The 16,668-nt window shown below is 41.2% G+C and overlaps 1 protein-coding gene across 1 annotated transcript; it reads left to right on the top strand.

Moving 5' to 3' along the window:
• Positions 1–3,036: 3,036 nt before the first annotated feature.
• Positions 3,037–12,855, top strand: farsa (phenylalanyl-tRNA synthetase subunit alpha). Its single transcript, XM_073494727.1, has 13 exons — positions 3,037–3,216; positions 3,483–3,620; positions 4,585–4,683; positions 4,774–4,892; positions 7,119–7,211; positions 8,875–9,003; positions 9,096–9,211; positions 9,306–9,390; positions 9,506–9,605; positions 10,275–10,443; positions 10,671–10,748; positions 11,411–11,525; positions 12,305–12,855. Exons 1-13 carry the CDS (start codon positions 3,070–3,072, stop codon positions 12,408–12,410), a joined length of 1,494 nt encoding a protein of 497 aa, XP_073350828.1. The 5' UTR covers positions 3,037–3,069; the 3' UTR covers positions 12,411–12,855.
• The last annotated feature ends 3,813 nt before the right edge of the window (positions 12,856–16,668 follow it).

A 16,668-nucleotide genomic window follows, 5' to 3' on the forward strand; every position in this document is an offset into this window, starting at 1 on the left:
TCCAACTGTAAACAACAGATGCACTTTTTGTGTTTGTGAGGGGAAACTATTAAGCATAAGCCTTTTTTTTCTCATAGTTTTGCTGGTGAAAATCAAAATGAGGAACAAGAAAGAACTGCCTCAGAAGCTGGACATAAAAATGACCAAGAAGACTTACAAAACAACTGCATGAAGAGACTGCGATCCAGATGGCGTGCCATTCTGATTGGAGTTCTGATGATGCTCCTCTGTGTTGTGACCAGCAACCTCTTCATTCAGATGCATAAACAGCAAAGTCTGACAGCTGAGTTACAGCACATGGCAGAGGACCTTCAAATAAAGAACAGCTACCTGAAGCAACTCCTCAACTCTACTCATCAAAACTCCAGCGAGTGTGGCCATATGACACTGCTCATTGACGCAATGCTGTACAACTTCACCTTGTTGTCTGCTGAAAAGACCAAGCTGAGCCTGCTCCTGAAGAACATAGAAAAGAACGAGCTGAGCCTGCTCTTAGAAAACACATCGCAAGAGAAGAGACAGCTGGAAGTGAAGAACAAAGACAAGACAAGACACAGTTTGAAGAGGAGAACAGACAACTGAACATGTTTCTCAATTCAACAATGTACAACTTCAGTTTGTTGTCTGCTGAAAAGACAGAGCTGAACCTGCTCTTGGAGAACACGTCAAAAGAAAAGACAGAGCTGAACCTGCTCTTGGAGAACACACCAAAAGAAAAGACAGACCTGAGCCTGCTCTTGGAGAACACGTCGCAAGAGAAGAGAAAGCTGGAAGTGGAGAACAAAGACCTTAGCATGTCTCTAGATTTGGCACTGAACAACTTCACCTCGTTGTCTGCTGAAAAGACACAGCTGAGCCTGCTCCTAAAGAACACATTGCATGAAAAAACCCAAGTGGAAGAGGAGAAGAAAGAGTTGGCCATGTTTCTACATTCAACCATGGAAAACTGCAACCATGTAGAAGCAGAGAGCAGACAACTGCACCTCCATGTGAACGCATCACGGCGCATTGTCAGCCTGGCGTCTGCAGAGAGCGAACGTTGGCACCAGCTGTTAGATATTGAATGGCAAACCACCATGCAGCTGGAAGAATTAAATAAACGCCAACATTCAGTCCTGTTCTCCAGCAAGCTGTCCTTCCTCTGGAGATTCTGCGACAGGAACACACTGCAGCGTTCACACTGCCTGCCCGGCTGGGTCAAGCACACTTCACACTGCTTCTTCCTGTCCAAAGACTCAAAGAAGTGGGAAAAGGCTTGCAGGGAGTCTCTCGACATGGGGGCTGACATGGCTGTGGTTCTGAATGCCGAAGACCGGGCATTTTTGACCAACATGACTTTTCAGTTTGTACAGCAGCACCCTGAAGAGGCGTTCCATTCAGCGTGGATCGGGTTGCAGGACATGGCGATGGAGAGCGACTACTTCTGGGTCACTGGCCAAAGAATCCATCCAGATGTGACTTATTGGAGGAGTCGTGAGCCAAACAATGCCATGGCCTCCTGGGACAACAGCCAAGCGGGACAGGACTGTGTTGCAATTATCCCACCAACAAGCACTGAGAAGCAGGGTTGGGTAAACTCCTGGGATGACATCATTTGTGCTGGCGAACGGCACTACCTGTGTGAAACCACAGCTCTCAGTGTGACCTGACTGACTGGGATGATAAAGGCTGGAATCCAAAAATCAGAACTGTTTATACACCATGTATATATGTAAATGTGAATTTGTGTTTGACCAATTTTTGCACTTTTGCCTAGATGCTACAATTTCTTTGACTATTTCATTCTAATAATATATTTGATATTCAACTTCACCTGATTTTCCTGTTTTTGAGTAATGCAATACACACTTTCACCACACAAACTCACTGACATTTATTTCATCATGTGAAGAAACGTTGGGAATTGGGAATAAATGATTGGGAATAAATGATGTTCTGGTGTAGCTGTTGTGTAGGATAATTTGAAGTCCTGATTAAAATGGCAATCTCACATTGAAAAGGAGATTCCAAGTTTGAAATGGCTTCAGGGAACAAACAAACTAAAGATGTAGTGAGGCCACATGTTGTTACTGGGGCTCTGGACCCCCTTAGATCCACCTAAGAACTGCCACTACTACAGTACAACACCATCCTATACGGGCTGGGTAGAACAGATTACGTATAATTGCCATTATGTAATCAAATTACAAAAAAATGTGTAAACATAAGGAGCCAATATTATATTTTTAGTTATATTGTCAAGGTTTACTTGCTTGCATCTCTGATAACGTCATTAAAACATGGCAGTTTTTAAATTATGAAACTTTTCTTCATGATAACTATGTCAGGGTGTCTGACATATGTGGTGTCTGCAGACAAGTGCTCCACTTTCTCGGACTTTCTCGGTCTCGGACCTGGCGGGAGAAGAAACACACATAAGAAACAGCAGCAAAACTTGTAGACATCTTCTTGTAAAGTCCAGTGATGGAATCTAACTAAGTACAAATTTAAGGTATTAGTACTTTGAGTATTTCCGTTTTCTGCGACCTTACACTTCTGCCCCACTACATTTTAGAGGCAAATATTGCACTTTTTACTTCCCTACATTTATTCAATAACTTTAGATGCTTGTTTCTTTGCAGATGTAATGCTGGTAATTCTTCTACTACTTATTCTACGACTACTACTTCTATTAATACTACTAATTGTACTACTTCTAATATTACTACTACTTGTACTACTTCTACTACTACTACATGAAGTTTTTCAGCAGTGTAGTGCAATGCATTATAGTTTTATGCATTTCAGGCAATTATTTTCCAGTATTTTTTTCGAAATCACTTCAGCTGTCAGCATTCACACTATATTTTCGCAGGAAATACACATTTTCTAGTTTATATTATACTTTAATTAATCTCTATTAATACAGAGACCAGATCGGAGATCAAAAGGGCAGAACAAAAACTAACTACAACAGTATTTACGGTACTCCTTTACCTCTCATTCTCGACGCCCCGCTACTCAGAAACATTCGGCCTCTGGGAACGCGACGTCACATCCGGTCTCTTTCGGGCTTCGCAGGGCTCCAGCATGGCGGACACCGGTGTGGTGGAGACGCTTCTACAGCGGATTGAGAAGGTGGACGATGGCGTGGACAGCCTGGAAGTGGCTAGCAGCCTCGGGGTGGACCACCAGGTCATCGTCGGGGCCGTGAAGAGTCTGCAGGCTCTCGGCGACGTGAGTTTTCCGGACTGAGAGGCAGCGGAAGTTAGGCTGTCACCGTCAACACTGTTCGTTCATTGAGACTGATGCAATAAGGACGGCTCGGTTAAAGAGACGACACCTGTCAGTCAGAAGTGTTTGGAGAGCCATGTTTAGTCAGCTCAGCATTGTGTGACATCTATGAAAGTACACCCGTCCATTGAGCCAGTCAGGGTGAATATTTACACTGTTAAAGTCGCATTCAAACGAGCCGACAGTCGTGTTTGTGCCCTGCTGTCCAGGTAATCTCAGCCGAGCTGCGCTCCTCCAAGCGCTGGGAGCTGACGGAGGAGGGCACGGAGATAGCCGAGCAGGGCAGCCATGAAGCCCGGGTCTTCAGCTCCATCCCGCTGGAGGGTCTGGCACAGAGTGAGCTCATGGTGAGTGCTACAGGTGGACAGGTCGAGCTCAGTGATGGGGAAAAGAAACTGGTGGAAACATTCAGGTGGATTTGGGTTCAGGTGTGAACACAAGGGACGAATACCTGCTGTTAAAATGGCTCCCAAGTATTTAACAGGGTTTCTATGAAGCCTAATACAGAATGTCTGCATGAAGCATGAAGGTCCATGTGACTGAAACATTGACTAGATAATTAAGTGTAGAGATATCCCACTGTTTGTTTATGGTCCTCTTAATCCTGCACTTTACGAAGGGTTCCTATAAGTATCTACGTCAGCAAAAAACTAGTTACCAGCTGCTTAAAACTGTTGTACATGATCATAAACTGAATATCTTTGTTTTTCTTTGGATTTTGACTGTTTGTCGGACAAACAAAACATTGAATATTGACAAATAATCACACTAATCAATAATGAAACTGATTGTCAGTTGCAGCTTTCAATTGATATCCACATCACCTCAGGTTAGTCTGCGATCTGTTGCCTTTATGTGGTGGACGGATGCCACAAAAATGTTCAAAATCTATGCATTGACTGCAGCCTATTCTGTTAAAGCCTCACTTTGTGGTTCATGTACTCTAGTTAAGTAGTAAAACTAAAAACTGATGCTCAAAATTCTCTAATATACTTGTTAATAGAAGGCAAAATATACAATATGCACTTACAAAAGTATAAACACAAAACTTGTTTTTTCTCACTCTGTTCTACAACGCAAAGAACTGACTATCTGTGTAAGTAGGTACAAACTGTACATCAATTTTAAACATTTGTTTTTTCTTACTACTAATGTATGAAATTAGTTTTGTTGCCGTCAGTCTATTAAGTGTCAATTTCCTTAAGTAAATGCCGAATGGAGTGCACATCCTGTTGTATTCTACATTTGTGTTTTATATATATATATATATCCAGATGACACTGTTGCCCTCCTGTGTTTCTCCCTATGCAGAAACTGTCCTTTGGGAAGATCGGCTTCAGCAAAGCCATGTCCAACAAGTGGATCAGAGTGGACAAGGCCCATGAGGGCGGCCCAAGGATATTCAGGACTGTATGTGACAAGTTTTACCCCTTATCATGACTTTTGTTATCGGCAGTCCCCGCTCTAAACAAGGGTGTGTGGTTGTGTATTGGTCCCCAGGTGGAGAACATTGAAGACCAGGTCAGAGAGAAGCTGCTTCTGATAAAGAAAGGGGACATGACTCAGCTGGAGGAGAAGGAAAAGAATGAGCTGAAGAAGAGAAAGCTGCTCTCTGAAGTGTAAGTCCGCAAACCTTTAATACATACAGTAAGTGGTGGTTGTGTCCCCTTGTCTGCCAGTGGGTGGCAGTAGAAGCTTTGGGTTGGGATGGCTCAGTAGTTGTCCTGAGGTTGGGGTCATACCTGAAACTGATAGACGTTCAGTCCCTAACAACAGTTGAATAGTGTGGTGGGAACACATTGTAATTGTTTTGATGCATCCTGTTGCCAACATTCGTTATGTAACTATTAAGGAGTTTGCCAAAAATTTGGGATTGTGTCTTCTTTGCCTCTGTGGGGGCTGTGGATGACCAACATGGTGCCAGACAGATGCTTTGTGAATGGACTTCTTCTATTTTGTAACACAGTCAAGCAGTTTAATTGTTCCAATGGAGCAGGATGCAAAGTAAGTTGTGTACTGTGTGGTTTTGTGAGGTACAGTAAAGATTTTTGCTCAAATATTTACAACAACACAGGGGGTAGCAGGTTTGAGACAGTCCCTTGAGAATCTTTCCTCCTGATGTCCATATTGGAGCTTAGTGCAAAGCCGCAGTAGAGAAGAATGGAAATTAACATGTTTTCAGGTTCCCAACAGCCCAAACTTCCAATTTAAGAAGAGACCTGGGGCGTCATTGCAGAAAAATGTCCTCACTGCTGGTTCATCCGAAATTTCAAAAAATGGAAAAATCCAATTACAGAAGCAGTTCCTAAACTTATGTCTGTGTCTCATCTCAGACCTCATATCATGTCTTAACTTAAAACGTCTTTGAACTCTAAACATGATTCTTCAATCGGTACTCGTCCAGTCATGCCTGTATCTGTATCTAGAAAGTGCACGAGACTCACTTGACTTGTTACTGGCTAGCTGGCATGCTGTAATAGACAAGGACAGCTTGCGTTCAATTTTTGAATCTTAGCAAAGAAAACCAACTGAGCAATAGAAGGTTTTTAAGTGTCATCATATGGTTTGAGTAGCCTTCAGTGATAATTTTTCAGTGTTAATTTTGCTCCCAATATTCATTGCCAGACAGAGTCTATACCGTCCTAATTTAGGGAATGCTTCAGTTAGAACAGTTCTGTAATAGCTACAGTCCTATCCCAAGATAAAATTGGATTGATTCTTAAGTTACAAAAGATGTTTCTATAATGCAAAAAATCCTAAATGAAAACTAAAGATACTAAAACTGAGATAAGGTAGGATTTCAGACTTACGTTTCTGTAATGAGGCTTCTGAGCTTCAAAATGTTCTTTGGTTGAGAAATAGGACTCATCTGGATGATGTCATGAGTGTGTCTGCACAGCTTGGGGCACTGAGGAGAAGCTATAGATTTTATTATAATTGAAGATGAAATGTTTGTTACAAAACTTTTGATATAGAGTAGATCAGTCACCTTATTCCTATATGTTTTCGTGATAACTTGTGAAATAGTAATCTCAAATTATGATTTCATTTTGACAGAGTATCTGAATAATCTCAAGATTTCATTGCTTATCTTAATGTCAGTTTAGTCCTATTTATTTATTTTAAAGGGACAGTTACACACGACTGTACACATAGATAGATTGATTGTATAGTATAGTATATAGTATAGAGTCTACCATTTTTTAAGAAGACAAAATAAAGCAACTGATGCATAAAATGTCATGGGTACAGTCAGCAAGTCATTATATAGATGCAGACATGATGAAGAACATTCAAAGTTAGAATGCACGTGGATGAGAACATTTTGGATTTTGGTGTCGACACACACAAATATTCTGGATTGATACCAATGTGCAGATTCTTCCAAAAATCCTCTTACTCAGAAAGCAATCCCTCATACTCTGGTAGGCAAGCCACAGATGTACAGAGCTGATGTAACTAAGCATCTTTTTCCTGAGGGAAGATATTATCAGGACATACTGACTACTGACATGACTGTAGTGAGGTTTACGAAGTAACCAAATATTTCATCATAGATGACATCTTTTCATAGATGTACGTCAAACAAACTGCGCAGACATCCAGACAGACACACACAGCCTCCTATATTCACATTCACGAGACATTACGGAGAAACTGTTGAGAGCAGATTCGTCATTGGAGTTCACAAAAATATATTAGAAACACTATTATGCATTTCAATATAGCACCACCAAACAGCTGCTTGGACAACAACAATTGTAATATAAAAGTCAGATATATTCATGAAGAGGATCACCTCTACCATTGAGTCACTCATAATGTCTTAATTTTTTTGTGTTTAGGACGGTGAAGTCGTACTGGATCTCTAAGGGCAACTCCTTCAGCACAACCATCACAAAGCAGGAGACGGAGCTCTCCCCTGAGATGATTGCCAAGTGAGTACAGTTGCTACTTATTAAGTCTAAAATGTGTTTTAATGTCTGCTTAAAGGTATAATTTGCAGGATTCCTTGGTTTCTGTTTGTAAACGAACACACCATTCAAAGTTGGTCCCTCCTCCCCGGCTCAGTAGGCAAGACAAAGAGAGAAAGATCAGCGTTGGATCACTGAGCAAGGGAGTGAATAGAAAAGAGAGTGATGTTAGCAGAAACAAAGCAGTGAATCAGAAAAATGAAGTGTTGTGATTGTTTCAAGGTGGTCAGTTCTAAAGCACAAATGAAAACACAACCCACACTTCCACACAACCCTCAGAATTTTGTGTGAATGCAGCTGAAGCGTAAACTTCATCCTGTCCACCATATACCTCTCTGCCCTGCGTGTGTGTGTAGCTCAGCTCAGCCCCGCCCTCAGTCAAACAGACATACAGACATGCAGCTCCTTATGACTGACAGAGAGCGGAAAGAGAAAGAGAGAGATGGAAACAGGGATGTAACCTGGTAATAATGTGATGTAACCTAACCCTAACCCTATGTTTGAGTTCCAACCTTGCACTGTTGTTGGTTGGAGACTACACACCACTGCCCAGTGGTTGAAGGTCAGAAATGACCTGAACACAGCAAAATAAAATAAAAAATAAAAAAAGGAAATACAGGCAGAGGGCAGGGTCTCTGCAGATCCAGACATCTACACACACTTCTAGTGGGTCATAAGTGATTATTGAGAGGGATTACTTTTGTATGAGTCTATGCATCATCATCTTTTAGGAAAATCCTACACGACACCTTCACTACATCTATAGAATGTGTCCTGTCTGTCCTCCTCTATCTGTCAGTGATGGGGTGCAGGACCTCAGACAGAGGACACAGAGAAACCTGTGCCCATAAAAGGGGACGAGTCCAAAGATGAGGACTTTGTCCTAAAGGCAGGGCAGGACAAAAAAGTGACTGAACAACCAATGTAACAGAAGCAAATGATTCATTCAGACCTGCATGTTGGCTAAGTAAGGTGGAGTTGTGCAATATGTCTGCATGTCCTGGAAAATGTTTAATGTTACTAGATAACAAAGTTTTCTGAGATATTAAACATTTTTATTCTTTCTTCTGTGTTGTTTTTCTGATGAGAAGCCATGCAAAGTAACAATTGCTTTTAATTTCTAGCGGCATTTCATTTGAAATTAGCATTCAAAACTCAAAAATGTATGTTAATGAAAATGTATGCTATTATTGTATTCTTTATGTGACAAACTTTAAAATAAAGGATAAGTAAATAAATAATGGACATGGTCATAATACAGCTTATACTGTTTTCTTGCTGAGGATGAGGCATAATCAGAATGTAAAAAAAACTTGTTCATGAAATTATATCATAGAGGGGATTTAGCTAAAAGCAGCATCCAGATGTTCTCTGCCCAAAATTTAAACTGATGCTGCTTTGACTTTTTGTGTTCACCATAGATTTGATGCTCTGTCATCTCAGCTGCAGATTAATCAAATAAATTGGGGGAATATTATGTCACCGGATTATGATAACGTAGTGACTATAAAGAAGCAAGCAACACTGTAGTTTATCAAACTGCAGAAGTGAAAGCTGCAGTCAGTCCTTGCCTTCTTCAGACTCTTCTTCTCTTAACAGCTCCACTTTATTCTTGCCTGTGTTTCAGTGGCAGCTGGAAAGAGAAGAAATTTAAGCCCTACAACTTTGAGGCCCTGGGCGTGGCCCCTGATTGTGGCCACCTGCACCCGCTGATGAAGGTGCGAACACAGTTCAGGCAGATCTTCCTGGAGATGGGGTGAGTGGCTGTAAATATCACAGTGAAAGAAGACCATCTCACAAACACATGCATAAAAAAACACATGAAATAAACTCCCTGCTTTTCCGTAGCTTCACAGAGATGCCGACCAACAACTTCATAGAGAGCTCTTTCTGGAACTTTGATTCCCTGTTCCAGCCCCAGCAGCACCCAGCCAGAGACCAGCATGACACCTTCTTCCTGTCTGGTGCGTGTCATGCCTTTATATCTCTGAATCCCGTCGCTTTCCGTTGTGTCCGACTTGTTTCTGATGATCATTTATTCCAATCAACATTTTTCAGACCCAGCACGCGCCCATGAGTTCCCTCAGGACTACCTGGAGAGAGTGAAGAAGGTTCACTCAGAGGGAGGCTTTGGTTCACAGGGGTGAGACATAATCACACACTTGCATAACAAGGAACAGTATGGCTGCTGTCCCTACGTCCTACAGCAGGCACAATGAAGCCTCTGATATAACATTATCTTATATCCTCTGTTTCAGGTACAAATACGACTGGAAGATAGAGGAGGCTCAGAAGAACATCCTCCGAACTCACACTACAGCAGTCAGCGCACGCATGTTGTATAAACTTGCACAACAGGTGAGTTAACTAGTGCAGTGCGTGTTCAAAATATTTTCTGTTCAAAACAGGCTAACTGCTTTCTTTGAGAACTGTTCATCCAAGCTACTTCACACTCAACACTCACTGCTTAGCAAAATAGAGATACATTAACTTGCTACTCTCATTGCTAACAGCTAGCTATTTGGGAGCAGGCTGTTTCTGGGAGCAAAAAACAAAATGGCAAGATTTTGCTACAACGTAAAATATCCAGTCTCTCTTTCATCAACTGTTTTGTAGCCACCGACGGAGAGTAAGCTGTACCCAGTTTGCCTCTCAGCAGTGTAACAGTTAGGGAGCCCCTCTTAATACACACCATAGTGTGCTTCTGGCAGTAGTAGTTGAGATGGAGCACTTCAACACTGCACCTCCTTGGGTCCTCAGCAATACACCCGCCAAGTGTGAAGACGATCAGATGAACAGTTGTCAGGAAAATTGCAGCCAGGTTTCTCTTGTGGAAAGCCTGAAACCAGAGGACTGGTGCCAGTTACAGCAGCATGTAGCTTTGGACGGAGTTGTTAAAAAATTATATGGGTGTAATGTTCAGATATATTTTAACCATATAGCGAATATACTGTACATGTGCTGTCATTGACCATGACGCTCCTCTTTCTCACCACCCACATGTCCAACCGTCTGCTCAACCACCAGGAGAAGTTCACCCCCGTCAAGTATTTCTCCATCGACCGGGTGTTCAGGAACGAGACCTTGGATGCCACCCACCTGGCTGAGTTCCATCAGATAGAGGGCGTGGTGGCCGACTACGGCCTCACACTCGGAGACCTCATGGGCATCCTCCATCAGTTCTTCACCAAATTAGGTCAGCAGGATTCCATGACACTGTTAATATGACTTGATTAATAACTAAGAAGCCAGGTACATTAGTTTATAATGGAGCTAAAAGTTTCACGTATTCCTGAGGAGTAACTGAAAACTTAACACAGAACAGACTTAAACACACTTTGATAAGCGTCACTGAGTGTTCTTGTTGCCTTCAGATGAGTTTTTGAAGCCACACAAATCTGCCCTCTGTTGCTTCTTTTCCAGGAATTACCAAGCTCCGCTTTAAGCCCGCCTACAACCCGTACACAGAGCCCAGCATGGAAGTGTTCAGCTACCATGAAGGTAGAGTACAACTCTTTCACATCATCCATGACTGTTGACACTCTTTTAATTTAACTGGCTGCTGTTTTCCCTCCCTTGTACACAAACATAAAAAAATGTTTGCCATACAAAGGCAAATGGCATTTGCCTTTAACATACATTTGTGTCAAGTAACTGCTCGCTGAGAGATAGCTAACAGTTAGCTTTAGCTGAAGCCAAAACAAAATGTACTCCTTTGTCTTTTCCGAGATGGAATCTGCAAGTGAAAAATATACATTTTGATGAACTGACATCTCAGTAATTCCATTTGTTATTCTCCCAACTGATTTAGTCAGCAGTTTAATCCAGTCATGTTGGAAGAAAACTGTGTGAAACTGGTTAGATTAATGTGATATGTTGAGGCTATGCTACCTTTTAAATCAAATATTTGAGTGTATTTCATTGTAAATTAATAAATAAGGGCAGTGTGCAGTATGTTCCTTTTTTAAGCACATTATGGGTTCTATTTAAGTTGAGACGTAAAATGAAGGTAGTACATCCTTTCTATTTGTTAGAGTTTAAAGTCTGAAAACTTTGAATGTTTTCTCAGTGTCGCTGCTTCTGTAGATACTGCTCTCTGCCAGTTGTGATTTGTTGTTTTGGTTGTTCCACCAACTGTGTATAATTTTTCTCCATAAACACAGGACTTAAAAAGTGGGTGGAAGTAGGAAACTCGGGCGTCTTCAGACCAGAGATGCTGCTGCCCATGGGTCTTCCTGAGGATGTGTCAGTAATTGCCTGGGGACTGTCTCTGGAAAGGTGAACGCACACGCATTAAGCTCACATTAACACACCATGAATCAGTTACATACAGACAGAATACAAACTGTTTTTGGTGGTATCAGTACCTCCTTTTTATTTTACTGGCAGCTTTTGAAAATGGGAGCATATCTCCATATCTTGATGCTAATCTCAGATTTTCCATTTGTGACTTTGTGTGTGATTCAGTCTGTGTATAGACGTCATCAGTGTGTGTATTCAATAAGCTCACATCTGACCCACATTTCACATATTTAGGTTTTATTGTCTGAAGAGGATTATTTCTCTTTATGAATTATTTAAATGTATTATTAACATAATTTATGGGGATTATTTCATGTTGGATTGTGGACTGTATATGTCATTGTATGTAGACACTGTTGGCTATTTACAGCTAATCAAAATGTTGTTAATTTGCTACAGTCGAAGGCATTACATTTCTCTTCAAAACATATTAACCAGCCCAGTGTTGGTTCAACTCCAACATTATGGGGTCATTTTGTGGTGGAACTACTGCTGATTGTAGAGAATATTTCTTTAAATGCGGTTGTATTTGAGTTTTAACTGGGGTTAACTGTCATGCCTAATACCTATGGAGTGAGTGAGCTGGGAAAGGCTGTATAATCCACGCAGAGTAATCCTCCCTCTTCCCTCGGTTGCTTTTGCTCTGACCTGTCAGACCTGGCATTAGACACAACACAGACACTTTGGCTTCTGTTCTGGCTGCTTTTTACACAACAACAACTGTTGCTCACTCAGCCCTCTCTTCTGACCCGCAGGCCCACGATGATTAAGTACGGCATCAACAACATCAGAGAACTGGTGGGACACAAGGTGAACCTACAGATGGTCTACGACAGCCCCATCTGTCGACTGGAGTCCTGAGCTTCACTCAACATTTATCATTATTATTTTTGATGGACTTGACCTACCTTTACCCCCTCATTTCTACATCTCCCTTGAGAAAGCCCTCCACCTTTGGTTTATTCTTGCCAGTCCAAGCTCGGCCAGTTAAACCAGTTAGTCTGAAAGCGACTAGCACAAAAAGAAGGTCTATTTTCTCCAACAACACTTCAAACAGATCACAGTAAACTGTTTCTCAAAGGGCTTTGACACACAGGAGCAGCATTTGTATGAACTATATACTGTGCTGCCATGCAAAACATCAGTGGGAGTCTCAACTTTGTTACAAACTAATTACAGTTTTTTTTTTACATCACCCTGCCCAAGCTACTACAGGAAATGACCTACTTGTACAGGAAAAAAATACTAAATACAAATACTCCTGGAATGTAACAAAGGTACAATTAAAGGCTTTTTCCAAATACCACTACAACCTGACTTGTGTGTTTGTTATCATAAACCTGGAATTATATGGATTTATGTGTCTTTCTTAACAAAGAAACGAGTTGCATGACTCAATTTTTTTCGTTTTTCGATAAGTTTATTTTGATTTACGTGCATTAATGGCTCTAACGTGTCATATCTCCAAACTCAAACTTCAGTAAGTGTCCAGCTGTAAAACCAGTCAGCGCTCACCTCACTTCTCTGTGAGAGTCTGAATGGTACTGATACAAACACAAACTCAAAGTATTTTATCCCATTTGAGCTTGGTAAAAAACTAATTTCTACCATTGGCTACTGTGCTAGGCAGGTAGCTTTTTAATGTTAATTCCATAGCTGCTGAAAGTCTATGTGAGTATAATTAATGGTGTCAGAAGACCTTTTTCATGGCAGGAAAGGCACAGGTGTATTAAATAACATTAATTGGGGGCTAGATGCTCTTAGTGGAGCTGTTGTGGTGGTGCCGGCTTATGGAACTCAGCCATCGTTAATGTTATTAATTCCACCTGAGCGTCAAAATGTCAGCAGTGGAAAAGCTCTGTTTAAACTGAAAGTGATCACAGCAATGAAGGCCAAGATGTTAAAAATGTAGGAATTTTATCTGAGGTTTCTTGCTGCTTAATGACAGATATTTTTAGTGCTGTCTGCAGCAGAGCGTAACTTTGAAAATTGATTCTATTATCAGAATGTGATCATTTGCAAATGATTTTATACATAAACTAAACTGAAGTAATGTTATGCTTATTCTGAATTTGATGCCAGAAACATTTTTCAAACAAGTTAGGACAGAGTCAACAAAAGACTGGGAAAGTTGTTGAATGCTCCAAAAACACCTGTTTGGAATATTCCACAGGTAAACTGGTTCATCAGTAACAGGTAAGAGTATCCTGATTGGGTATGAAAGTGGCATACATTAAATTAACATTTAACCACTTTCTATCCAATATTAGCATTTGATAATGTTACACAATACAGTATAGAAGGTGAGAAATTATTCTGAAATATCAATATGCATGTTGGTCACATATATTTAATTGTTGAAGTGAAACGCCCTGGAGGGATCAAACAGGGATATAAACTGGGAAGCAGTTGAATGCTAACATTAGCTAATAGGTTATCAGATATGTGGTTTTCCCTGAAATATGGCCAAAAAGTCCCTCCAAATTTGCACTAAACATTGTCTGCCATCTTTGAACTTCGATATTTGAAGGGATCCAGCAGGTTTGTTGTGTCTGTGATAGAAGAAGGCCTGTGTTTGGATGTGATTTAACAGTTCGGCTATGTTTGTAATGTTTTATTAACATTTCTAAGACTGTGTGGATGCATCTCGTCATGGTAACATGCTGATTAACAGTTTTTTTAAATTGCATTTAATCCTCCATCCCCTGTAATTTCTGTAAGTGTAAATCTGGTCTTAAATCACATGTTGAATAGAGTTCAACAGTCACCCTGCTCTCTTTTCTTGCCACACTGCTCCACACTGAGGTTCACCTTCAGGCCAATGCTCAAATTAACTTACTAAGCTCCTGATGTAAGAAGTGGCACATGACATTAGACAGGAGTTGTAAATGAGAATCGAGAGTCTCTTGGTTCAGTCGGTCAGCAAAGGATCGAAACGTCCAGCATCTTTTCACCTCTGTCTGTACAAAGCTTGTTCTTCCCTGCCGTGTGGAAAAATAAGCCCACTTCTGTTTTGGACTGCATTTCAAATATATTTTCACAGCTTTAAAAATAGCGTTAAAATTCGTTTTGAATTGATTAAAATCAAAGCCGCAAATTGAGCAGTGATTTCAAACTTTCTTCAAACCCTTTTTAAGAGCACGTTGACGTCAGAAGCTGCTGTGAGCTGGTATTACATGAGAAATCAGCTCACTTTCCCAGCATGCTACATACTGTGGACTTACTGTATGTCCTATAAGCTGCACTGATGGGCTCTGCGTACCAGACAGGGGAACCCGTGAGTCCGTGTGACACCTGCCATAAAGGCTACAGGATTTAACTTGTGTACATGTTGAATTGCTGGAACTCCCGTAAGTCTTCCACTTAAGCTAATCCCTCAGTGTCTTGAAATAACATCTTACTGGAGTGTGTGAGACAGCCAGCTGGTTGTTTACGGGCTGGAAGCAGCTTTGTTAATGCCAGGACTATGTATAGGGCAGCAACCCCTGCAAGATGAGGTAAGACTGGTAACAAACGTGTAACAGAAATAAAATCAGTAACATCCACACATTTTCTACTGAGTGCTACACTATTATATCTTACAGCCACATGTCAGACTTTGCTGAGAAAAACCTTTATTTCATCCACAAAGAAGTGAAACAGTAGGTATGCCGTATCAGTAACAGCGTTTACCAACATGTAATGTCTATTAAACTTAATCTAACACATCAGCTCCTCTCTGAAGCTCAGGCACATAGAGAAAATATCCAGTGATCTTCTCCAGTTATCCCTTTATGTCCTTGGGTTCCCCTCCTCATGGTGTTTGACTCTTTATATATGATGCGTGAGAGACAACAGTCTTACGTCAGGATGCATAATTCTAATAAATCATCATCAATGCACAAGACAGAAGGACACAGTGTAATCATTGCAGGTAATTGTGTGCTGTACATCTGCTGGCAGAGGAGGGAAACATGAGACAGGGTTTCTACACATTGCATGACAACGGCCACATCAGACACTTCAAAGTCATATCTGCATGTGTCTTATGTGTGCTGGGGTTCCAACACTTGGTCGCTAGTCGTCAAGGCTGTTCATGATCGTGAACCTTGTCCAAAATCAGACCTCCCTCGGGATGTTGAGCTCTCTGGATGGGCTGGCAGAGAAGTTCATAGAGTTGTAACTTGTTGGGCTGTGTTGGTGCGGGAAGAAAGACGGGATGTAGGGGATAGCAGCCATCAGCAGCGGGCTGATCTGGGGGTTCTCGTCGTGGGGCAGAGGGATGACCACGTCATCCTGGTCCCACACATGGAAGGCATTGTGAGGAAATGGATGCGTTGGAGGAGGATGGCTGAAGGTCGTGCGCTGCGGGTTGTTTTCCTTTTCCAATTCTTCATCATTAACCGGACCCAACACACAATCTAAAGAAGGGAGACAGGGGTTGTAGACTTAATTCCACCAATGAAAGAAAGATTTGAGGTCAGTGGCTGCTGAAGTTTGTTGCTCTTGATTACTACAGACAATGCCCTAAATAAGTGACTCCTAACAAGGCTTACATGTACCCCCGGGAGTACTTATGCAGGTGCCAGTATAATGTGGGGCAGCAAAGATATTACGACTTGATTAAAAACTAGAGACCATCTTGCTGTGGGATCACTGCTGCAACGTCTGTCAACATGTTCAGTACTCAGTAGTCATTCCAACATTTTCTGTTATAACAATAAGTTATCACATTATAACGTGTAACATTTTACGTTAACAAATTATCACATTATAACATGATAGTATATTGTTAAAACAAGAACAAAGTTTTTCGTTTTAATGCCTACATGATGTAAGAACGTGAGAATATCTTGTTATGACAATGAACTTCTCACATTATAACATGATACTAATTCATTTCTATTTTATCGGCGTGGTAGGAATGGACCAGTTCTGCCGTAACAACACAAATAAAAAAGCTGGAATAATTTGCTCTAAGTAATTAATAAACAGTTCAAATACTGTAGTCAGCTGAAAGTATAGTTTAAATGCATTACATTAAAGCAGCTGTAAGCATTGTTGTTGTTTTAGCTGACTTCCTGTCCGTTTTGCAGGCAGCGATCCCCTCCCTCCTCTCTACGTCACCACGCTGCACGAC

The sequence above is a fragment of the Pagrus major genome, chromosome 23, assembly GCF_040436345.1.
Source record: "Pagrus major chromosome 23, Pma_NU_1.0".
Lineage (NCBI taxonomy): Eukaryota > Metazoa > Chordata > Actinopteri > Spariformes > Sparidae > Pagrus > Pagrus major.